Consider the following 23,357-nt stretch of genomic DNA (forward strand, 5'->3'; position numbering starts at 1 on the left):
AAATAGTTAATATTGCCACAGGTCTTTAGGACACTCTTAAATGGTATAACAAATCTAAAAACAATTAAAAATATGTTTTCTAAGACAAGTATACTTGAAAATTCTAAAATTCCAATTTGAATGAATTCATTAAAAACCGGAGTGATCACGCTTTGTAAATCACTCTGTATAACTAAATGTAAATAGTATATTATTATTATGCTCAAGTGGAGTATATGGTTCAGAAAGACCGTTGGCGTGCGTGCACGCAGTGTCATCCCCGAGCGGATTACCGTTCGCGCGGCGGCCGTGGCGACACTGCACGCTGCCGCCGACAACGACGGTGGCGGCGGGATAACACTATTAACTGCCATTCACAAACCGCCGCCTTCTATACCGTATAGTGTATCGTACGCTTGTATACGCTATTTTTCTGGTCCGTCTCAGGTCGTCCGTTCTCCTCGCCGGTGGTGTATTTGCTGCATACGACACTAAATTATTATTATTACGTTTTCAACGCAGTGAAGCCACCCCCGTCGCCATCTCCAGGTACCGTATGGAATAACGATCATTAGCAATAAAATAATAATTGATTCGTATGTTTATGGGGTTTATTTAATTTTTTTTTATTTTTACAAATTTGCCGCGGCGCGCTTTTCTGTGTTAATTTTAGTCACCCGTCCGTCGGTTCATTTGCGGGTTTTTCGTATTCGTTTGTCGTAATTATTTCTTTTTCGTTGTAGAATTTTTTACGCGATGGCGGCGTGCTGACAAAAATTATTCGAAATCGAAACTGCGTCAATTCCCGTATTTCGCTGTTATTATATTTGTACGTACGGCACGACGGTGGCAACATACGTCACACGACGCCGCGCGCCACCGGTAATTGCGCGCGCACTTTAATTTTACATTTATTCATTTAATTTGGACGGCGCCCGAACTGATATCGTTTTCGCGGTTTCCCTGTCGTTTGTCGCGCTGATAAATAATATCGTCGATATGGGCGGCGGCTTTTTTTATTTATCGTTATTATTATTATTATTATTATTATCGTCATCATTATTATTCTTTGCTTCTTTGGCGCGTAGCTTTTTTCCTTTGTTTTTTCACTGGACGCATAACGATCAAAATGGCCGTGCTCTCTGTTCTTTAACTTTTTTTTACTCCCGTTATTGCTGTTGTTATTTCCTCCTTTGTGATTGGGGATTATTCATCAATTGGTCTATCGTCCATTGATTCACTATTTATCTGGACAGTTGTACTACGTTTTTATAGCGATCAAATAGGACAGCGGCGGCGGCGGTACTTAAAATTTAACGGCCGCCGTCGCTGACGAGCTACCACTAGATTTCTGGAGGGAACCTGCGCTCCGTATACGTTTATTAGTGTATGTTCGTGTGACTACGTGTGCGTATTGATTTTTTGGGGGGCGGGATGTTGAAATTTGTTTTAACTTACCTGCTTCGTCCTACGCGTTAGGAGTTATGGTTTTTTTTATTTTACATAAGACAGTTTTTACGATAGGTCCGTTGCCCCTCTTGAATTTTTTTTCCCATCCCGATTTTTGAGTTAATACTAATTTTGTTTAATATTATGTTGCTTTTTATATGTCTTGTACCAGTACCGACATCTTGTCTTACAGCATCGTTGTGATATTTATAATTTTAATATTTATAATATTTGGAGTTAAAGACATATTAATATAACATGTAATTGTACATGTATGGGGATTACCTATCATATTTAATTTAAAAATTAGGTAATTGTTATTTTATCGGATTTTATGGGGTAAAAATAATCATGACGATAACAAATAACATTGTCATTATTACGGTTAAATCTAAAAATACAAATGTACCGAATTTTACTTTATCACGCTAAAACCATTTTCGTTTAGAAAAAATATTTTTTCTAGGAGGAATAGTTATTATATCCCTCGTAAATCATGCGGGTGAATGAAACCGAGTGTGATTCAACAAATAACAATACTTACGTATTTCACATGTCTGACGATGTTGGGGTGAAAGGAAAATCCTGTGTGTGTGGATTTGAGTAAATCGTACTTGCTCCTCCCTCGCGGCCGATTGGGGGGACATAAGGATACGTTCGTTGAAGGGTCGAAAAATGTTGCGTCGCAGCCACGACCCTACTGTTCTATTCGTCCCCGTGCTCCTCTTCCAACGTCTCGTAATTGTTTAATGTTTATTATTATTTTAAATTATATCCCAAGTCATCCAATCACAATTTCTGCGCGAGTATCGATCGACGCTCAGCGCGCGTTAAGTGCAATTTATTGGAATTAAATGTGTTAAAAATTTGTAACAAGTATTTATTATAATAAAATATTATTACCTCGACAAAGCACATCTTAGTCTGTTTAATTATAATTTTCAAAACAATATCTTTCGATTGAAATTAATGATATTTTATTTATTTCCGGGATAATGGGATAAAACTGATACAGTGTTACATGTTCTATTTAATCGACCAAGAAAAAAAAATTAAAAATTAGATACGATATGATTCTTTAAATTTAATAATTCAATGAAGTTGGTCGACGCGGCACATACGTAAATTACGTATTCATCAACCTCTAAGAATTAGCATTATGAAATGATTTTTGTTCTTTAGGTACTTAATTTATTTTCCCGTTCAATTAATGTAATATAATATATCACGGAATTGTATTTTTAATAACTTCCTTAAAAACTATTAGTTTAGTTTTATTGTGGTCATAAAACAATGCCTATATAGATTTATTTTAAACACGTATATTATTTAATTGGCGTCTTTATTGATTTATTCCTCTGCGTTCTTAGGTCCTTACCAACGGACAAGTACATAACTTAAATAGTAATTATAGTTGTTGCTCTGCGGTTGATGAAGTGAAGAGTGAACCCTGTGGTTTAGCTTAAACGTGTATGATTACAGCAAGTAGATACATTAACAATTAAAAAATATGTAATTGTTTTTATCCTATGTTAAATATTTTTATTTTAATGCACATTTTTTTTTTATTCATGTATCTACCTCGATGTGTGACTTAGTATGACTTTTTTGTTTTAACATTAAAATATTAAAAGAAAGAGTACCTATTAATTTACTTATTAATTATATTATATCCTATTATACTTATTATGTAACGACAATCTATAAACATAAATCTTATTTTTAAGTTCGATTTTTTTATTTAATGACGCGTTTACTTTTTTTTTTTAGAATATTGACTTCATTAATTCTACTTAAAAAAAATAAAGCATAATGTCTGACGATGGAGTTGTTGCAGAAAAGAGGAATCGTGGAAGAACCCCAAAATCAAATGATGTAAGTTTTATTAAGACTTAGATTATGTCACTAATTGCCCTAGAAAGTTATTAATTAAATATGATGTAGGTAAACGATAAAGATACTAAAGACAAAGAAACTAAAAAACGTGGAAGACCAGCAGGTAAACTACCAGCAAAAGCTGATAAAAAGATTGAAAAAGAAGGTGAAAATGGTGAACCAGTAGCCAAAAGAGGCCGAGGAAGGCCCAAGAAGAGTCAAAAGAAGGTCAAAGTAAGTTCAAATTAAATTTTGTAATTTAAAAATATGTCTTCATTTCCTAATAATTTGTTTAATATTACAGGCTGTGTCATCAGGAAGAGGACGAGGCAGACCACCAGCAAAAAAAGTGGAAAAAGAAGAATCTGCTGAAGACAATGACGAAGAGGAAGAAGAAGTAGAAGATGAAGATTAAATTAAAATTAGTTGTATCTCATACTATATACTTTGCCATTAATTTTACATTTATTTAATAAGGATCAAGAATAATTTTAATTTTTAATTTATTGACTTCAGAAAAAATTATGTAAGCTTAGACTAGGGTTATAATTATTTTGTTTTATTTTGTGAAAAGAATTAACAATTTGTAAACATTTTTTTTTTCAAATGAATCATTTTAAGAAAAAAAATCATTAAGTATTTATCAACCATACAATTGTTAATCCAATTTTTTCATTTGTCATGTATATGATTTATTTTGATGTTATGTATAAATAGTAGCTTACCCTACTATTATTGAAAGTAATTTTGATGACTTTATACATATATAAATATATATTTATATATATATATAAATAATTTTTTTCATCATTTTTGATTGTCCTATCTCTGCTATTATATTTGTTATAAGAACTAATTTTAACAGTCTTCATATTTTTTAACACATACATTTAGTTATTCTTTCATTACATTAAAAGTAAAGCAAAACAATGAATCTACATGTTCACTAGATAAATTTTATTGACTTGTACTTATTACTTTCATAATATATTTGAAAATGACTATTGTACCTGAAAATATTGTGCAAATATAAAAATAATTTCAGAATTATAATTGATCAAATTAATTAAAGTTAATGTGAATTAGTAAAAATAAATGAAAAACATTTTGCTAAAAAAAAATGTTCTGATTTCTCCTAAGTATATCGTCTACTTACAAAATGATCAAATCTTACTATCTTAACTTGAGTGAATTAAGTTGATTGAAAATTATACAAACCTTGAACTACTCGGAGTACTTGAAGTACAGCTGAAATGTTGTTAAGTAATACACGAGGATAGGAGGATATTTAGTTGAACACAACTAAAATTTAAACGATGTGAAAAATCATAAATGTGGGGAAAACATGTATATGTCAACTCACAAAAAGTAAAAAATATATTTTAATTTGGATATTTGATCATTGTGTAACAGAATTCAATGTTTTGGTTAAAGTAAAATAAATGCTGCCATTCTATCAGTATCACTTATCATAATATTTAATAATTAATGAAAATCTTATACTGTACCCAATTGGAGGGACAAAGCCTAATGAAGCTTATTAATTAATGCAAAAATAATTGAATATAAAGTTAACAGTGTCTATTAAAGTGTGATATGTTGAGAAGAATTTGCCAATATACTGCAGAATAACTCCTGATTTTCCAATTCATACTTACTAGGTATTAATTTAATATCATCTTTCATTACTTACTAAATACTACCTATATCTACTTGATACTTCTTCTACTAATAGAATGATGTCTCAGTACTGAAGGTCATCATTTACTCCTTTTAATGTTTATTACTTTATTATACTATGTAGATTTTAATTTTAATTTTTTGTACTTGACAACTTTCTTCTATAAATGGTTAATCACACAAAACAATGTCTCATATGTTATTGTTGTCATAGGCCTATAGAGGTATAATAATAATAATAATCATAACTAAGAAAAAATAATATGATAATCAGTTATTGAGTACAATCAAACTCGTCAACTTTGAAAAACACCATTTGGGACAAATATAACAATCTTAAATATATATTAAAGTAAACAAGCATAAGCAAATAACGGTGAATTTTAATCAACACAATACATATTTTTATATAAACAATTAGCAGATTCCACTCCCTACGATAAGTAACTAAAAACTAGTTCAGTCTGTCTTATATTTATTTAACTAACAACAATTTTTAATGAATTGTTCGTTTTGGAATTATTATACTATTGACTTATAATGTTAAGAGAATACATTTTCATATAATAATAATAATAATAATAATAAAAAAAAATAAAAAAAAAAAAATAGCAATTGACTCGTTAACAAACACTCTGTTGACAACATTGGGGACACAATAAAAAATAATTGGTAAAAAACATGTATTTTTTTTCTGCAATAAAATGTTAGTCAGATTATTACTATCAGGAGACTGACTATAGTTTTTGAATCAACAATACAAGTACACATTTAGTAGGCTTAACACTTAAATATTATTAAAACTATAATATTATAAAACATAATATGCTAATGAAAAATAAAAATAAATAGTGAGAGCACAATGAGCAGGTGCTATCAAAAGCTATAAAATAATAAATATTCTTAAATATATAAATATATTGAGCATCAAGCTTGTGGTTGGTGAGTATATATGTGTATACTTAATACTTATATAATTATATACAGTTAAGTAGATTTTAAAAATAACTAACAACATCAACAACAACACCACATTAAAAGTTACAATTTCTATAGACACAAATAATCTCACACATTGTCTGATTATAGTTTGAACAGGTTGTCCGTCCCAATTTTAATGGCATAAGGTTGTATTTTTAGAGTGACATGGTGATTGTCATTAGATTGGAAAATAGGATCGTGATGAATGGAAACGTGCAAAATTATACTTGTATCATAACCAGATAATAAACAATTTACAAATAACTAATATTTAAATTGTACGACGCAGATGGTAGAAGCAATAGATACGTTTTCATCACAAGAATGATCCTTTTTTACTTCTCATTTCTGTAGCCATGATGTTCAGTTCGACCGATCCATAGCTCTGAAAATTTCATCATAATATGAATATACAATAAGTAACATCAAGGATAATATTTTTACGATCAAGTTGAATCAAAGACAATACTGGATGCCAAACAAAATTCAAAACTACAAGCAAACAACTGTTTTACTGGATTACATTATATTCTTAAACTTTTAGCTACACCTAAATTATTACATAAAAGTTATTTTTAGACACATTTTAAACATAATTGTGTAAATATATTATCTTATTGTACCTATACTATAATATTTTAGTCACAAAATAGATAGTAAAGATTTAAGTTTTGGTTATTTGGTAATCCAAATATGATAAAAATTAATAATTTTTTTTTTTTACTTACAATTATCTTTGTAAATTGAACATAATTGACCAACAATACATAAAATAAAATTATATTAAAGCAATTAATGTTTTTTTGTAATCAAACAACAACTTTTATGAAATAACAAATACACAAAAACAAGAACATTGTAGCAAATTAACTATACTACTTAGTACTTACTATATAGTCAGACTATTACAGTGGTACTTCTAGTGAAGAAATAAAGGTATAATAACACCATCTAGGGTCTATAGGCAATTCTACTGAGAATAGATGACTAAAATATGTATACGTGACATCAAAATAAATTATTTTGTTATTCAACAAAGTACAATATCAAGCAATCGTTATTATTTTATTCTTTTGGAAAAAAAGTTTAAAAAAACCTTTGAATCGGACTAAATCTCTCATGCCAGCTGTGGAAACTGCCCTCGTGTCTAAATGTTTGACCATGCTGCTAAAAGATATCCAATAAAGCATTATACATAACAGTATAACGATTATATGTGTAGAATATTAGTAGGTTGGTAGGTAATATATGTAGTAATTTGTAATCAAGAAATCTTTGAGCACGGATTCAATTGTGTTAAATACAAAAGGGATTAATTTACATTTACATTTACATTTTACAAAATATAGTAGTTATATTTGAAAACTTAAAGTGATTAAATTCTAATAAATTTCTGCTACAAAATATAGAGTATAGAAAATGTACATAATTCTAAATGCTACGGATAATAATTTATAGTAAATTATCAGTATTATTTGTATAAATGTAGCATCACTAATAATATAACAGCAGCAACTAATAAAGAATAAATAATATTATATACATACAATCCTTACTACAGTAAAGAAGTATGTTATTTTGTATTTAAAAAGAAAGTTAATAAAAATGTTTGACATTAAATTTACAAAAGACAAATAATCAGTGATGATTATTTAAAACAGTTATTAATTTATATTCTAAAGACCAGAAAACATAATTGTTGCAGTTTATTTTTAATACTATTCATAATAAATTACTCAGATATTTGTTCGTCATAATATTTTGATGGAATAATATGTTTAGTTATATTTAATTATATTTAAAATGAAAAATATTATTAACTAAACCACTTACACGAATGGTTTGAGTTCCACCTTCATTTTGTAACAGATCTGAATCCCAGTCTTCTTCTTCGTTAGCATCAAACGAATAGAAAGGTATTAATGAATGCCGCAGTCTGTCTAGTCTTCTCTTTCTTTTAATTACAATTATTATCTATAAACATCACATTCATGTAATTGGAACGAATATGCCAGCTGTGGAGAGTATTATGGACTATAGACTATACTGCACTATAGTACACTTACACCAATGAGCATTAAACAAGCAACAATAACAATGATCACAATAGTGAATGGATTTAACTGGACAGGTGGATGTGGAGCTGCCACAGACTTGACTGGCGCTAGTGCAGTGGAAGCTGTATTGGCTGTGAGATTAGTGACGGAAACGTTTATCACCATCTGTAGAAAAACACTCGTTAATAATAATTATTCATAATATATAATAGTATAATACACAGGTTACCGTAAACTCTTGATGATGACAGTGGCCTTTTACACAGATAATCTGTGGGGAAAGATTTCATGCGTTTGCATCTCACCACAGACACAGCAAGATGAGTGGACGGAGACAATGAATTTAATCTTCTCAGTTTGGTTTGAAAATCAATTGAACCAAACAAAACCAGACGTTAACACCATCGTGATTGCATTGAACAGTGAATCGTGTTTGTTAAGGACAACAAACGAGTAACTAAATGACAGTACAAATCTTAAACTATGCAAATAAAAACACACCCACACGCACGCGCAAAAGCAACTAAGTCGTAATAAATAAGAAATAAAACAAAATCAAATAGTTATTGTGCTTATAAAATATGTATTATTCTAACGCGGAGATAAATTTCAGTCCAAAATCCGAGCGACTGTGAGTCGAGCGAGTCGACTGCGTGTCTGCGCCCCGCGACCACGGGTTATAATAATTGATAATATTATTTAAAATACAATACCAATAACACAGTATTATAAATAATAATATTTTCTCGATGAGCGAATCCCTTATCAATTATCACGCTCAACGACTTGCTAACCGCACACAGTGATTACGACGTTCGGAACCCATGACCCAAGGTTTATAGATTATACAGGTTGCCTCATAGTTATGTAAACATTGAAAAATCCCCGCAGTGCCTATCGTGACTGTGACGTCACCCGTCGTACACATTTTAAGGCGGCGCATTGTTTTGAATGGCGATCTGTATTATTTTTCGTTTTTTTTTATATTTTTTAGTAATTTCTTCACTACATTAATACGATATATTACTATGTCGGCGTTGTATACTTGTATGGCAAAGGTATAACACTTATTTGAATGAATAAGAGTTATGCATTTATTGTTATAACCCTGAAATCTTCGTCAATTTGTAAGTAACTAGTAGCTACTTATAATACAGTATATCTGTACATCAGTATATAATCAGCCCTGAAATCTAACTGCGCCATTTTTGTACAAAACAAATCGTAATATTCCTTATTTATCATTATTGAAAGATGTGCATATTTTCTGTGAGGTGAAATTAACCAATATAACTATAAGTTCTAGTTAATTTAAGAATTTTACTAAATTTATTCAAAAATAGAAATATTTTTTTAACAACATTTCATGGTTACCTTAAATTGTTAATATTACACCTTACACTTACTTATGCTATGTACCAAAATATAGTGCTATATATTAGTATATTACTATAAGTACTATATATTTTTTTTTACAAATTGTAAAATTAAGTGTACAAATATAGTTAAGGGTATAATATATTATTGTACAAAAGTATAATATTAATAATTATAAATGGCTACAATTAGATCATCAGTTTTTTAAGTTTTTGAAGCTTGTGATTTGAAGTTGGGGTTTGCTTTTCTTTTTTGAGTAATTTGTTGGAAATTAGTTTTTAAGTGAGTTATGAGTATTTTTAATTTACGTTATATTTATTTACATAACTTGCTAAAAAATTTATCTATTGTAAAAAAACCAACATACGAATACAGATAATGTTCTCACCATCAAGTTTAATAAACTCTAATTTTTAAACTGACAAAGATAAACGTGATCTGCTGAGCGTAAATTTACTGTTATGCACTTATAAGACGGAGCAACACATGCGAGTGTTGAGTCCTCTTAACTCCAAATAAAAATTTCGTTTTGACTACTGCCTACTGGTTTTTACTTTTGGTTTTAATAAACTGCACTGAAGCGGAAAGTCGAACGAATATTTATACATTCATAGGTCACAAATGGATTACTCAAATTAAATACTGTAAAGTTACAACTATTTTTTTTTCAATATGATCATAAATTAGCGATTTTGAATTATTTATTTTTTGTACAAAAACTTATCATAACTTCATGATACACCTTGAATAGTTAAAAAATGTACATCACACCCGTGAAAAGACAAATCGGTTCTACCAGTATTTTTGGCTTTGCCTGGGCCCTGGATAGTAAATAGTTATTGGCGTTATTGCATACGGCAACTGCACAGGGCACAACATTAACCACCTTTATATTTCGGGGTTGCCATTAAAACAAACTAATTTATTATACAAAACAACAAAATCTCGATAATAACATTTTTTATTTTGTATACCAGGAGCATAAAAAATCACACCACAGTGTAAACAAGCCCGTAAAAAGCGTGTAAACATTATACGTGTTATAACAATTATACAAACAATTTTGTACGACGGGTGATGTCACGGCACAATTTCTCCCACTCCCACTTTTATCGAAGTATCGGTATGAGGCAACCTGTATATTCTATAAACATTGTCTATGACCGACGTGATAATTTCAAATTTTCAACCAAAAATCCAAAACAACAAAACACAATATTAATGATTATTTCATATTTGATTATTACGATTATTATTCAATTGTTTAAATTATTGTAAATACAGAATATTTAAAGTGACAAATGCACATAATATTTATTTTGTAATACAATCACTAATATACGATGCATAGAATTCACTTGTGAATGATGGAATATATTTAACAACAATCGTAGACATTGAAGGCAAGCACAGAAGCTGAGCCCGGATTGTGAAGCAAATGTGGCCATGGAAAACCATCCTGTATGAACATGAACCCCTTTTAACTCAAACTTCAAAAGAATTTTATTACTAAATTTTTACGGTTGTAGTGGTTGTTACTTAATACAATATTTTTTTTCACGTTAATTTTTTTTTATTAATACACGTGGAATTTTATTTTCAATGTATTTAATATATTTCAATGGTTTCTACGCAGCGGCGATCGGTAATTACTAATCAGTTATTTATTTTGAGTCTGAAATATTTTTTAATATTTTTTTTTTTTTTGTAATTTGAATTTTTTTTCATCCTTCCAGTCTTTTTACGATAATACTGCTTATGAAACAAATATTTTTAAAATAGTAGGCACAGATATTATGTTTAGGTTTTATTTTTTTTATGGTAATTTTTATTTTTTAATATTATATTATAATTCAATACGTTTTATAAATGTTATGTTATAAATACATGTGAAATAAATATCCGTGATTTATCAATTAATTTTACGTGAATTAAATTCATGGATTTTTAAATTTAAATACATTTGAACAAAAAATGCGTGATCACATGAATCTTTATTAGCGTTCAAATAGGAGAGTTATATTTTCATCTGTGTTACCAATGTAACACACAAATTTAATGGACAATATTTATTTATTAAAAACTAAATTATCTAGTGTGTTTCCTGTAAATAATAACCTAACCGTATCATAAGTGCAACTTTTTAATGTAACTCAATATGAAAGCAAAGCTTTTTAAATGTAAGCTTTTCGAAATATCGATTAAAATATTTTAATTATTTTCTTTACTGTTAAATATAAAATTGGTAAAGAGAAAATATAGAGAAAATTATATTTATCGAGCCAATTGGCTTATTATTTTATAATTTATTATGCAGTAGTAGTATTGAGCGCGGCGTTAAATATGTGATTGTGATATAATACGGTTCTAAAATGTATTAAATTATAATGACTATTTAATTTTCGGTAATAACCAATGACTACCCTTTATAAAAACCAAATAATAATAGTTTTTCAGGAGCCAACAAATCCCTCAATCCTTATGTAAATCCCTCTTTAGAATGCAAATTTTGCAAAATTCTTTCTTATAGTTGATGTCTTCTACCTTTAAACTACCTACAGACCAAATTTCAGTTTTATAGATCAATTAGTTTACAATATTTCGTGTTTTGTCTACAGTGAGTGAATGACCTTTCGCTTTTATACATATGCATAAAGATAATAAAAAAAAAACTGTATTCATTACTAAAAATAAGTATAATTTAGATTTTTTCTTGCTTTATTTTTTGATAATTGTTATAGAGTTCGATAAAATCCGATCAATTGTAAATATCATTTTAACATTAATGATGTTACTTACATTTTCTTGAATCTAACTTGTCTTATATTTATTTGTATTGGTCAACTTGAATGAGCTTAAATGAGTTTTCCTGTCGAATACTTATAGCAACTGGAATGGCTGAACTATATTTAAGTATACAATTAAAATATTTTAAAATACATCTTGTAATATTTATTTGTAAAACTATTTTACTAAATTAAATGTACATCACTTTCATCAAATGTTAATTTTATTTTTTGAAAACTTTTAGATTCTGAGCGGAGCAATATTAATGTATTAACTTAACAATGATGTGGTTTTTTTTGTGTACGAGTACACGATAAGTTTTCAGTAAAATGCTGATGATTTTCAGCTTTGAGGATGGTTTTGAGTATAAAATTAAATATATAGTATCAAAGAGCACAAAATTAAAAATTCTCATTACTTTTTTTATAATCGGGAAAAACCAACAAAAATATAGGACAAACGGTCATTTTTACCCTAAATCAGATATTGACTAAATGTATTTCTTTATTTTGTTATAATTATCAAAAATGAAAACAAATAACCACAAAAAATGTACATTTTCAACAAGTGTTTATATTATTATTTTCTATTTGTAGTTTTTAGTATGGAGAATAAAAATAAATAGTTGTATTTAAAAACATGGCATAGCCGCATAGGACGTTAATCATATGATTCATATGGATTTTGGCTAGTTTTCAAATTTAAAAAATAAAAATATAATTCGGCTCACACAATTTATAATACATATAATAATTATTGTATTTATAATACAAACTGATTGGTTTTCATATATTTCTACGTTCGTATTATTTTACAGATTTTACTACCTTACAAAAAATATTAGGCTGATTTACCAACATAATAATATATATAATATATTTATATATAAATCTATTTGATTGTAAATGTGTAATATACCAGCTTTATTGATACACTATGTACTATAGTGTACATATTGTTTAAATTTGTGAAAAATAGAGAAACTTTTAACACACGATTGATCATCTTATAGTATTTAGTAATTATGATGTATATATTGTACAAAATATATTAAATATAAATAAACAGTAAGCAGGTGAATTAAATTGAAAATTGAAAGATTAAGCTCTCTACACGCATAATTTTGTCACTGAATTTTTTCATTTGATCTCCACCAGTCTACCATACATAATACATATATTTAAGAAATACCTACAGAAATACTGCTTAATTACACGAACCGAACCGATTTAAAACTATCGATTTCAAGTTTGCACGTTTAAATTGAGTCGTTTAAAGTGTTTAAAATAAAAATGTGCTATCAACTATATAATTATTCAGTAAATATTGCACGACGAACGGTCATAATACAATATTAAATTGTTTTTGTGAAAAAGAAAATTATGTTAAAACGACCGAAAAATGTCATACTTATACAGTTACACACACGCGCATAATGAAAAGTCATTATTTTTGATATTATAATATAGTATAATATTATATAATTTATATAAGTTATTATTATTACTTATAATAGTTATTACGCTCTACTCTACACCGAATAAATAATTATATTTACATGTAATTTGTACATAGACACTAAACAGTATAGAAGCGTGCGCGTGGATTTGTGGGCTGATATCTAATTGGCTTCCCGAGATTCTACGCTACTGGACGAATTGGTTAACACTTCCCATATCGCATCTACTGACTATTTGTAATCAATTGTGATCCTAATTGGATTTTAAGCTAACATTCATAGTATAAAATATGTACTTATTATCATCATTATTATATATGAACATAAATCGGAATATAACCGATAGTTATAAATATTATATATGTATTAATATATCTTTTTCATTTATTTCGTGTCTAATTATTTTTTTACACTTAAAGTTGCCCAAAACAACCCTACTAATTAATAATTGTTTTCTATTTTTATCAAGATAAGGATTTCTTATGTTTCACTATTTCAGTCATTTTTTACCCATACTCCATAAACAAACTTCTAACAGTTATATGCTAAATATGCAATGATTAATAATTTAATACGGTGTTCGTTAATTTCTAAACAGTTATAACCATATCTATAGCATGCAGTGATAGTTGTCGTTATCGTTAAAACGCTTTAATCATTAATGCTAATAACAATAAACTAGATATACTACTCCACAGTGTCGTAGCTAGATATGTGTAAGGAGCTCTTTCACAATCATCCTAATATTTTTTTAATTTTTATACTTAATTTTGATATTTTATACACCATAATAATACAAAATATTAATTAAATAATTTCGGGTTTCTTATTGATATATATATATATTATATGAGAACTAAATTAGGTTAAAATATTATTTCATATTTTTGAGGTTTTTTTATTATTACAATTGGTACATGATTTAATGATTATGTTATTATTTTGTAATATTCTTGTAAAAATGCAGTTCTCTTCTTCCCATTAACTCTACAAAAAATCCCTGGGCACGACACTAATATGAAAGTATGGTATATAATATAACTATCATGTAGATAGGCATATTTTAAATTTATTAAATTTCAGTGCATTATTAAGGTCCACAATGACACTTTCTTTTTAGTAATAATACTAATAATTAATAAGACAATAAGTAATAAGTAATAAATAAGCAATAAACATTTTAAAATATCTACGCGAATATGGGATATTGATAAAAAACAAAACAGTCGATGGAGGGGGGGTATAAATATCAAAAAAATTAATCTCATTAACCTATACGCAACACATAATTAATGTCATTGGAAAGTATACTGATATACTATAAAAAAGATGCTTTTCTTATAGTCTTGTGGTATATGCATTGTTTATGTACTTAAAGGTTTTAGTGATATTAATTTACTGACAATCACCTAAGTACTATGAATTAAATATTATGAATTTATATCAAAAAGTTATTTAAAATGTCTATTAATACAGTTATTAAAGGAATTGGAGCGCAAAATTTATCTTTACATGGGTTGATAATATGATAAAAAAAAAATTCTCAAAATAAACTTTGAACGGCCAGTTATTGAGTTTAAACTTTATTTAGCAATATCTTGTAACTGAATTTAAAATGGATATTATTTTAGATAAAAGAGTGCGTGTATATTTTACCGTACACACAAATATTGATTTTTTATGAAACTTATAAATTCGTGTCCTCGGGAGATACATTTTTGTCAAATTTAGTAAAACGCTTGTTGCTTAATGACCTAACTTGATTTAGTATGTAACGTTTGCATTAAAAACAAAAATTCGCAAACATTTATATAGTATACGGCAGTATATGGCATATATCAGTTTTGGTACAGATATAGATTATAGGATATTGCAAAATAACATAGAAACACCTAAATAATAATTAATAGTACTAAATAAAATATCTAAATAAATAAATATTATTTTAACACAAGAAAAATGATTAATAATGGCTTACGTGTATGGCACAAGTTTTGTTTAAAAAGTTGCCTATTTAATACTCCCGAAACAAACGTAATATTATTCATTATTTATTAGTTTATTACTTAGATTATTTTAGTATTGATCACGTATTATAGTCTATATAAGTACACATACTTAATAACACAAGTACTTTATACATTTAATGTTCTAATTTAATTAAATCATTATAAATAAAATAATAACATTTTATAATTACTTTTACTTTAACAAGATAGACATTTTATTGAACTTTTGTCAACAATTTTACGATTTATGGCACGTTTGTGTAATTGTATAGTAATCAAAATAAAACTAGATTTAAAGCTAAGTATATTTAATGATCAAATTAACACGATTTTGTGTTTAAGAATAAAATTGTTTTGGATTGGGGCCAACCGGCTGAATCCTGTATTGTCAATTGTCTCTTTATATTATTTAATCGAACGAAACAGTTCACTGCCAGCATATTGCATATACCTATAAAATATATATAATATAAATGCCAATTTTCTTAGAACTATTATTACTACCTACTTATTACGAATTTCATGAAAAATAATTGTTTATAAAAATAATAACGTCATAATAACAATTAACAATGAAATAAAAAAAGCACTGAAGTTATACAACTTTTTAAAAACTTGAAATTCAAATGTTAATTTCAATAGAGTGAACAAGAATAATGTAATATTAAACGTTGTGTTAAATGTAGTCATTAATTCATTAATATGTATTTTTTATAATTCTGGCTTTATATTATACAATTAATTAATAAATATTTATGACAATGGAATAATTTAAGATTAAAGAAAGACTGCAAGACGTATACAATCTACGAGAAAATAGGAATCTTTGATAATTGATATGTATAGACGTTTTTTGATTTCGTAAAATTAATAAAAATTGAAAATTGATTAGTTATCCAGAAATTGAAATTTATAATTAAATATAATGTTAAACCTTAGGATGTTTAATGATCTTGCTCTCTATGTATATATAAAAAAAAATTACCTTTTGATCTAAGTTCCTCCGGAAACTATTATAACACACAACAGTATAGCACATAACTTTAATCTTATGGTGACTTATGTTAACTTAAATTTTATATACACAATTACCAGACACATGTACTATTATGACGAATTTGTGTCATATATTCTTATTTGGAGCATCATAATAGTGCCAGAAACGTAGAAAACGACATGGTTCCAATTTTTTAATAAGATCTTGTACTAAATCTCATGGTAGAATTTATATTTTATTATTAGTTTTAAGATACAAAAAAAAAAGTTATTATGATGGTTTAATATCACATACGACTCACTAATTACCGCCCTTTTATTATTTAAATTATTTTGTTACTTTAATATTATAATGGTGTTATTCTGAAACACACCATATTGAAAGCGTATATAGTAATTGTATTTGTAAGTATACCTATATTTTCTATATTCTTATTAAAACTTTTAAGTTTATATATTTTTTAAATCGTAATATAGTATAAATTTTGTATTGTATGCACATTTATTAATTACCCACACGTCTACATTCAATCTCCCCCCCCCAAAAAAAAAATATTGAAACAAATTATAGAGGGAATCGTAGACAATCTATAAGTCTAAATATTATTTATTGTCGCACCTAACTATAAGTACATAAATGTTATGCACACTCTTTTAAAATTTTCTTTTCCCTATTAGCGTTCTTGTTTTACTAGTTTGACAGGAGTATTTATTGTTATATACCGTTAATTTTCTATATTTTATGCATACGCCCTTGAGTATATACGAAAGTTCCAGAAACGAGCATTAAAAGTCTGATGTATTTGACTATTCTTGCAGATAAATTTGTTGTTTTGTTTTATCCTCGGTTAATTATATTAAAGTTTTATGCCAATTGCTGGCGAACAGCCCATCATAAATAATATTCATGTTGGACGCGTATTATTGTTGCTTACATTGATTTTAGTGTCCCGAGAACGTTTTTCTTACAATTTGTATTATATTTAAAAAAAACTTGTTTTAAATACACATGGCCTTGACCATTTCCCACATTTTTTTTTTATTTGAAATCACGTTTCAAACTTGAATTATTTGTGTTCGAGTGGTGACGGTACTGCGGTAGTGCATACTATATGGCGATGGGCGATGAGATAATATCTAGTCAAAGCCAATAACTAACAAATTAATGAGTGATATTATATATTTTTTACTTATATTCGATACGAGCGAATACTGTATTTCACATTAGGTTTGGGCGTCATAGAACTCGATCGAGCACTTTCTTTTAATGTAACGATTGAGCAGTACATCGTGTAAATATATCGGAATTTCATTTTATGTATTTATTTGATAATTACTTAATTTTTTTTTTTTGAACTCAACGTACAAGGTCTTGACGTCAAAAATTTGTTTTACATAAAATTTGACTGTGGTAATATCAAGGTTGTTTTAAAAATGTTTTTATTGTGGACAACAAATAATTGAGTTAAATAATAATTATTATATAAATATTAAATATATATTTTAATTTCCTGATAAGTTTAACATTTCGGCCATAGGAAACATAATATTAAATAATATAATTTTACAATTTGGATTCTGAAACTACATAAATAATTATTAAATTGAAATAAATGTTAGATTTTATATCTTATTTATACACTTCTAATATTATAATTCCTTATGTATTACAATTAAATAAAATCATATAAACGTTAAACGTTTAAGTAAAATGTATAATTAATGTTACAATTACATAAACATCAATTGCAAATAACATCAACTTATCTCATAATTTATTCGTTGTTTGATTTATGATACATTTATGAAACAAGTGGTGATTTGGCATATTGGCACAGAATTTTAGTAGATTGATAAGGCCTTGCGAACTTTTTTCAAATCAAAAGCTCTTAGTCTACTTCATTGTTCCTTCTACTGAATTTTACGAACAGACAATATCGTTCATGTGGGTACTTTTATGCGCGGATGATAAAACAATTAACTACTCATAATGGCCACCATCAGCTACTACCGGTTACAGAATAAATTTAGGCAATTTTTCAATCTTATACTATTATATAAAAATTAATATTTTATAATGTATCAACCCATAAATGTTTTTTCTAAATATACAATTCAATGTATATCAGTTATTTAAAATTTAAACAATTATTTTATTTTATTACCCTATTAAACAACCAATTTGTTTTTGATAACAGAAATCTCAATTATTTTTTTTCGGATTCTTCTCAACATGACTATATTATTGGCACAATTTCGCACTCACTTGCATGTGTATCATGATCATACACGCATATTACGTATTGCATATCCTTTATAAGCAGCTCCTTGTTCTGGTACCGCGTAGACATAAACGATATGAAAATACTACAATACAAATAAGAATAGAATTTCACATCAGATAATGTCATTATAATATTTATATACTTTGTAAACTTTGAGCAGTCTATTTATAATGTTACACATGTTCTACAATATGTTCGGGAAAAGAAATAAGACTATAACGAGACGGGAGAATCTGCAACAGTAGTTATTTTAAATGCAGGTAATTTTTTGTGAGTAAAAAACTATACGCAAATAGTTCTGGCTAGTCAGGTAGTTGACGAGTGGTACGAATGTATATTTTATGTGATTTCTTTCAATATATTTTCGACGTTTTATACGCATATTATAGTATTGTAAATACCTAGAATTAATTTTTAGCAAACTAAATAATCGAAAATATGAAATAATTACAGTGATTAATTGAGTAACTATCCATATTTTAACCTTACCTTTTGTACACCCATATTATCCCATATTACCCGAACGCGTATGAATATTTTATATATAGTTTCTTCTTTGTATATAGTTTTTCGTTTTTCGTTTTATTATTTTATTTTTTATTTGATTGATTTACGGATAGTAAAAGTTTTGACACGCAAAAAAAGCAAAAGATAACATTTTAGTTTTTTTTTTTGTCGCCCTTACCGTTCTTTTATTTGCGTATGATACACTGACCTTTGAGTCTATATACATAACACTGTTATAAGTCACTTGATGCAGCACACGTTTTGGACAAATATCTAGAGATTGACATCGTATACACAAGCACAATCCGACGACGCGCGTATTTGTATTACGTTCTAATATGTTTCTACTCCCTACAAAATAGAGTGTGCCATATAAAATGGAAAATATTAAATATTATAATGTGTCAACTGCTTTACTGTTCATATGTGATGCGAAACCGTATCTAGTGTATGTAATTCGTGTTTTGTGAGATGAAATGAATCACATGTTTTTGAATTGTCTGCGTATGGGTATAGAAAGGATTTTAAAATTCAAATGATAAATTTTCAAATCCTTTATCAACACCTTTTCGTACCTTCCCAATATACACCTGTTACCTATAGGCATAATGCTGTTCAGCATCTATATATTATGTAATATACTTGTATATAATATAAATAACTATATTGAATACAAAGATATATAGGTATTAAAAAATAGAGATGAGCGATACTTTTATTCGATTCCTGAATAATAAGTTCAATAAGTATATCGATGACGAGTGACGAGTACAATATATAATTACGGTTTTTGTACATGTTCATCACGACTTGTGGTGTATTTGTACTATATAATTAAATATTAAATTATATAACATTGACACATTGTAATACCATTTTATAACGTATTTGCAAGCGTGATACGATTATAAAAGTCAACAAATTGTTAATGGGAATAATTAGGAGTTAATAAATACATATATAGATTATATTATTATATTATTATAGACCCATGAAGTATATGATCCATGTTGAAATCAAAACTGTCAGTATCGCCTATATTTATATAATTATTTTCATACATACTAGGTGTATTATTGACTTGACACGGATTAAAATTAATCTATCTTTATATTGTTTTCCGTTTTGCTTCAGTTGAAATGTAAACACAGAACACTGGAGACTAAAATCACCCTCTTAGCCTCGCGGAATCTATTGATATAACTTTTTTTGAAAACAGTCCAATAGTTTTCGAGTCTTTAGAGGACAAAGAAAGATAAAGAAAGAAACATTAATTTTATACGTGTGTACTGTATATATATAGATTTATAATATATGCGACGTGTGATGGAATATATTTTTTTTTCGTAATAATAATACCTGTGACGGAAAAGCAGCAGGACTGTGGGTTTTCCGGGTAGGAAAGGCGTGGGGTGGGGGGCTAGATGAACTTGGTTGACCACGCACGACGTAAAGACCACGCTGGCCTGGTGACTGGTACAATAGTATTATATGGCGAGGTATATGGTGAGCAGACGATAATGTCAATTCGATGACACAACAACTACTGCAGATGGAAGAAAAACGAACCTATAAAGTACGAACCACAGTTAGGTATGTGTGTACATAATTATATGTATAGATATGCGACCGATTGCGACAAAACTTCCGCCAATGAACCGTTTTTTTTCTCTTTTCCCCGCCAGAACGAGTCGCCGCCGCCGCCGCTGACGTTTCCTGCGTGTGTCGGCGGCGCGCTCGGCGGCAGCGGCAGCTGCGGCGGCGGCGGTGTGTGGAGGTTTTTCGTTTTTTAAACGTTTGACCGCCGTCGGTCTGAGAACACGACCGTCAACGCGTCGCTCGTCCTCGCGTTATATATACATAAATACGATTTTTTTCCGCCGAATTTCACCGCCAATTATACGCTTACTAAGCTACTATTTATTATTGTTATTAATATTATTACGACGATAAAATATGTTCTGTAAGCGCGAGCAACGGCAATAATCGTTTCGATCACGTGTTTTTTTTCACACGAGTTTACGATTGGTTTTTTCTGCAGCTCATAGCCGACGCATAACATAATATCAGCACGCTGAATGTGCGTTGCATAGCGCAACAGAAAATTCGTGTGTCGATCACCTATCTTGCAGTTGAAGAACGAACCGCGACCACGGCGCGCTTCATATTTCGTAAGTCGCACTGCAGTTGTTTATTAATTATTATCCTCTCGTGTCTATAATATATATAATATCTAATGTATAATAATAATATAATAACAGGCATTACCCATAACTCATAGACGTGCGAGGTGCGACCGCCGGTAGGGTGGTAGTAATTACCACTGCAGAGAATTTATTCAAAACCACCATTTTGGTATAAACAATTTAAAAATAAAGTATTGTTGGTACCATTAATATTTTATCATTTTCGGGGATCTAGAGATTAAAGAGAGGAAATTAGGAATGTTAGGATTAATGTTTGTAGTTAATGCCAATCATGATTGGTGAAGCTCAAACGTGGTAGAGGGGTAGGAAGGATTTTTGTTTTAGCCTACAATTCAAAAAGTAAAATATCGCTTATCATTTTGTCATTTTTGAAGAAATTTGGTAATTAAAGGAGGGAGTTAGTTTTTCAAATTTTCAAATTAACTTTCTACCCACTATAGAAATGATATCTTTTGGTGCAGTTATTGTAAATGATATAGGTACCTGTTTGCTGCAATATTGATTTACTTCGATGTATTTGAATAGCTACGTGAAGTTAATTACACGCATAACTGCATAATGCATTATTATATTAATACTGTGTACGACCGTATAATGATAAGCATTTAAACCATGATGTTATATAATATAATATGTATTCGTAGTGATACTACGTGTGTAATGTGTATGATAATATATGTTTACTATATTGTCGTTTCATTGTGTTATGTATTATATCAACGTAATATTAATATCCCGACGTATCGACGTCTATATAACTATCGATAAAGTGTGAATGAGTATATGGGTGTCACAATTCACGAACAATATGCGAGACGTCTATTTTCTTCTCGTTTTGTCCAAACCAATAAATTCATATTATATCTACCTATATGATATTTAAAATCATTGCTTCTAATTGCGATGGTGGGAAGGGAATGATTTTTGTTGTTAAAGTGTATTAAAATGTCGTTGCCCCTGCGTGGCAGAGGGATGTTTACTTTTTCTCAATGTTTATTTATGTATCTTGCATTTTAAATACATCTATGCGATACAAATTGTTGTTATGTTTTAGCCCAAAATATATATCTAAGACCAAAGTAATAACTATAGTTTATGATTAACTTATTATAATCGTTTATAGCCAATAGTAAATTATTACGAAAGACTATCATAATATTGACAATTTTAAATTTTTAAGATCAGAGTACAATTATTATCATATTATCGAGTAACATTGCAGTCATCATCAGGGTTACATCTTTCATCGCATTTTTGTTTGAGTCTCGTTATTGTAAATAATAATAATTATTATTATTGATTTAAGCGTGAAAATGCTTCTAACGTGTTCACTTAAATATATGCTGTCATAGTAATATTATATTTAGTAATTTATTTACTTGCGGATTTACAATATAATTCAATCATTGTGAGTTAATAATGTTTATCAAACATAATTATAATAAACACTGAAAACTACAATTCAACTTTCAATAATAAAATGTAGCGCGTCAATTTTTAACATATAATTTAAACTTGAGAATTTTTAAATACTATTTACTGTATCGACTTAAATAACATTACAAACCAAACTATTTTTTTGTTTTGTTTTGAATAATTGTATAATATTATGTAAATTTATAGTTATACTATACATTTAAGCTATTACTGTTATTACTCTATTGATTAGTATTCATTAATCAAGTTAACAGATTGAAATTTTACATATT

General features: G+C 28.3%; 3 protein-coding genes across 5 annotated transcripts in view; 2 read left to right on the top strand and 1 right to left on the bottom strand.

Moving 5' to 3' along the window:
• Nucleotides 1-350: 350 nt before the first annotated feature.
• LOC113552196 (HMG-Y-related protein A) lies at nt 351-4,093 on the top strand. The gene is made up of 4 exons (XM_026954940.1): nt 351-528; nt 3,199-3,303; nt 3,373-3,537; nt 3,608-4,093. The coding sequence occupies exons 2-4, from the start codon at nt 3,241-3,243 to the stop codon at nt 3,716-3,718; spliced, it is 339 nt and encodes a 112-aa protein (XP_026810741.1). The 5' UTR covers nt 351-528; nt 3,199-3,240; the 3' UTR covers nt 3,719-4,093.
• Nucleotides 4,094-5,346: 1,253 nt separating this feature from the next.
• On the bottom strand, nt 5,347-8,767 carry LOC113552914 (small integral membrane protein 29-like). Of its 3 annotated transcripts, none has more exons than XM_026955937.1 (5): nt 8,251-8,767; nt 8,031-8,186; nt 7,798-7,938; nt 7,061-7,131; nt 5,347-6,349 (listed from the first exon to the last, which is right to left on the bottom strand). In XM_026955937.1, the coding sequence occupies exons 2-5, from the start codon at nt 8,184-8,186 to the stop codon at nt 6,328-6,330; spliced, it is 390 nt and encodes a 129-aa protein (XP_026811738.1). In that variant the 5' UTR covers nt 8,251-8,767; the 3' UTR covers nt 5,347-6,327. The 3 variants fall into 3 exon arrangements, with proteins under 3 accessions (XP_026811738.1, XP_026811739.1, XP_026811740.1); XM_026955938.1 differs by having other exon boundaries at nt 7,061-7,128; nt 8,251-8,766; XM_026955939.1 differs by lacking the exon at nt 7,061-7,131 and having other exon boundaries at nt 8,251-8,761.
• Nucleotides 8,768-21,248: 12,481 nt separating this feature from the next.
• Nucleotides 21,249-23,357, top strand: part of LOC113553284 (serine/threonine-protein kinase NIM1-like) — a 42,942-nt gene continuing 40,833 nt past the window's right edge. Inside the window, exon 1 of the mRNA XM_026956540.1 lies at nt 21,249-21,612. The gene's annotated coding sequence lies outside the window, so the exon portion shown is untranslated. The remainder of the gene's footprint in view (nt 21,613-23,357) is intronic.

The sequence above is a fragment of the Rhopalosiphum maidis genome, chromosome 2 (genome assembly GCF_003676215.2).
Source record: "Rhopalosiphum maidis isolate BTI-1 chromosome 2, ASM367621v3, whole genome shotgun sequence".
Lineage (NCBI taxonomy): Eukaryota > Metazoa > Arthropoda > Insecta > Hemiptera > Aphididae > Rhopalosiphum > Rhopalosiphum maidis.

Bases quoted from the DNA above. Each gene is read 5' to 3' on its own strand.
- LOC113552196 (XM_026954940.1), top strand. From the start codon at position 3,241: ATGTCTGACGATGGAGTTGTTGCAGAAAAGAGGAATCGTGGAAGAACC. The intron at 3,304-3,372 runs GTAAGTTTTATT...AATATGATGTAG, and splicing joins GAACCCCAAAATCAAATGAT to GTAAACGATAAAGATACTAA. The intron at 3,538-3,607 runs GTAAGTTCAAAT...TTAATATTACAG, and splicing joins AGAGTCAAAAGAAGGTCAAA to GCTGTGTCATCAGGAAGAGG.
- LOC113552914 (XM_026955937.1), bottom strand. From the start codon at position 8,186: ATGGTGATAAACGTTTCCGTCACTAATCTCACAGCCAATACAGCTTCC. The intron at 7,132-7,797 runs GTAAGTGGTTTA...GATATCTTTTAG, and splicing joins GTGGAACTCAAACCATTCGT to CAGCATGGTCAAACATTTAG. The intron at 6,350-7,060 runs GTTTTTTTAAAC...TGAAATTTTCAG, and splicing joins AGATTTAGTCCGATTCAAAG to AGCTATGGATCGGTCGAACT.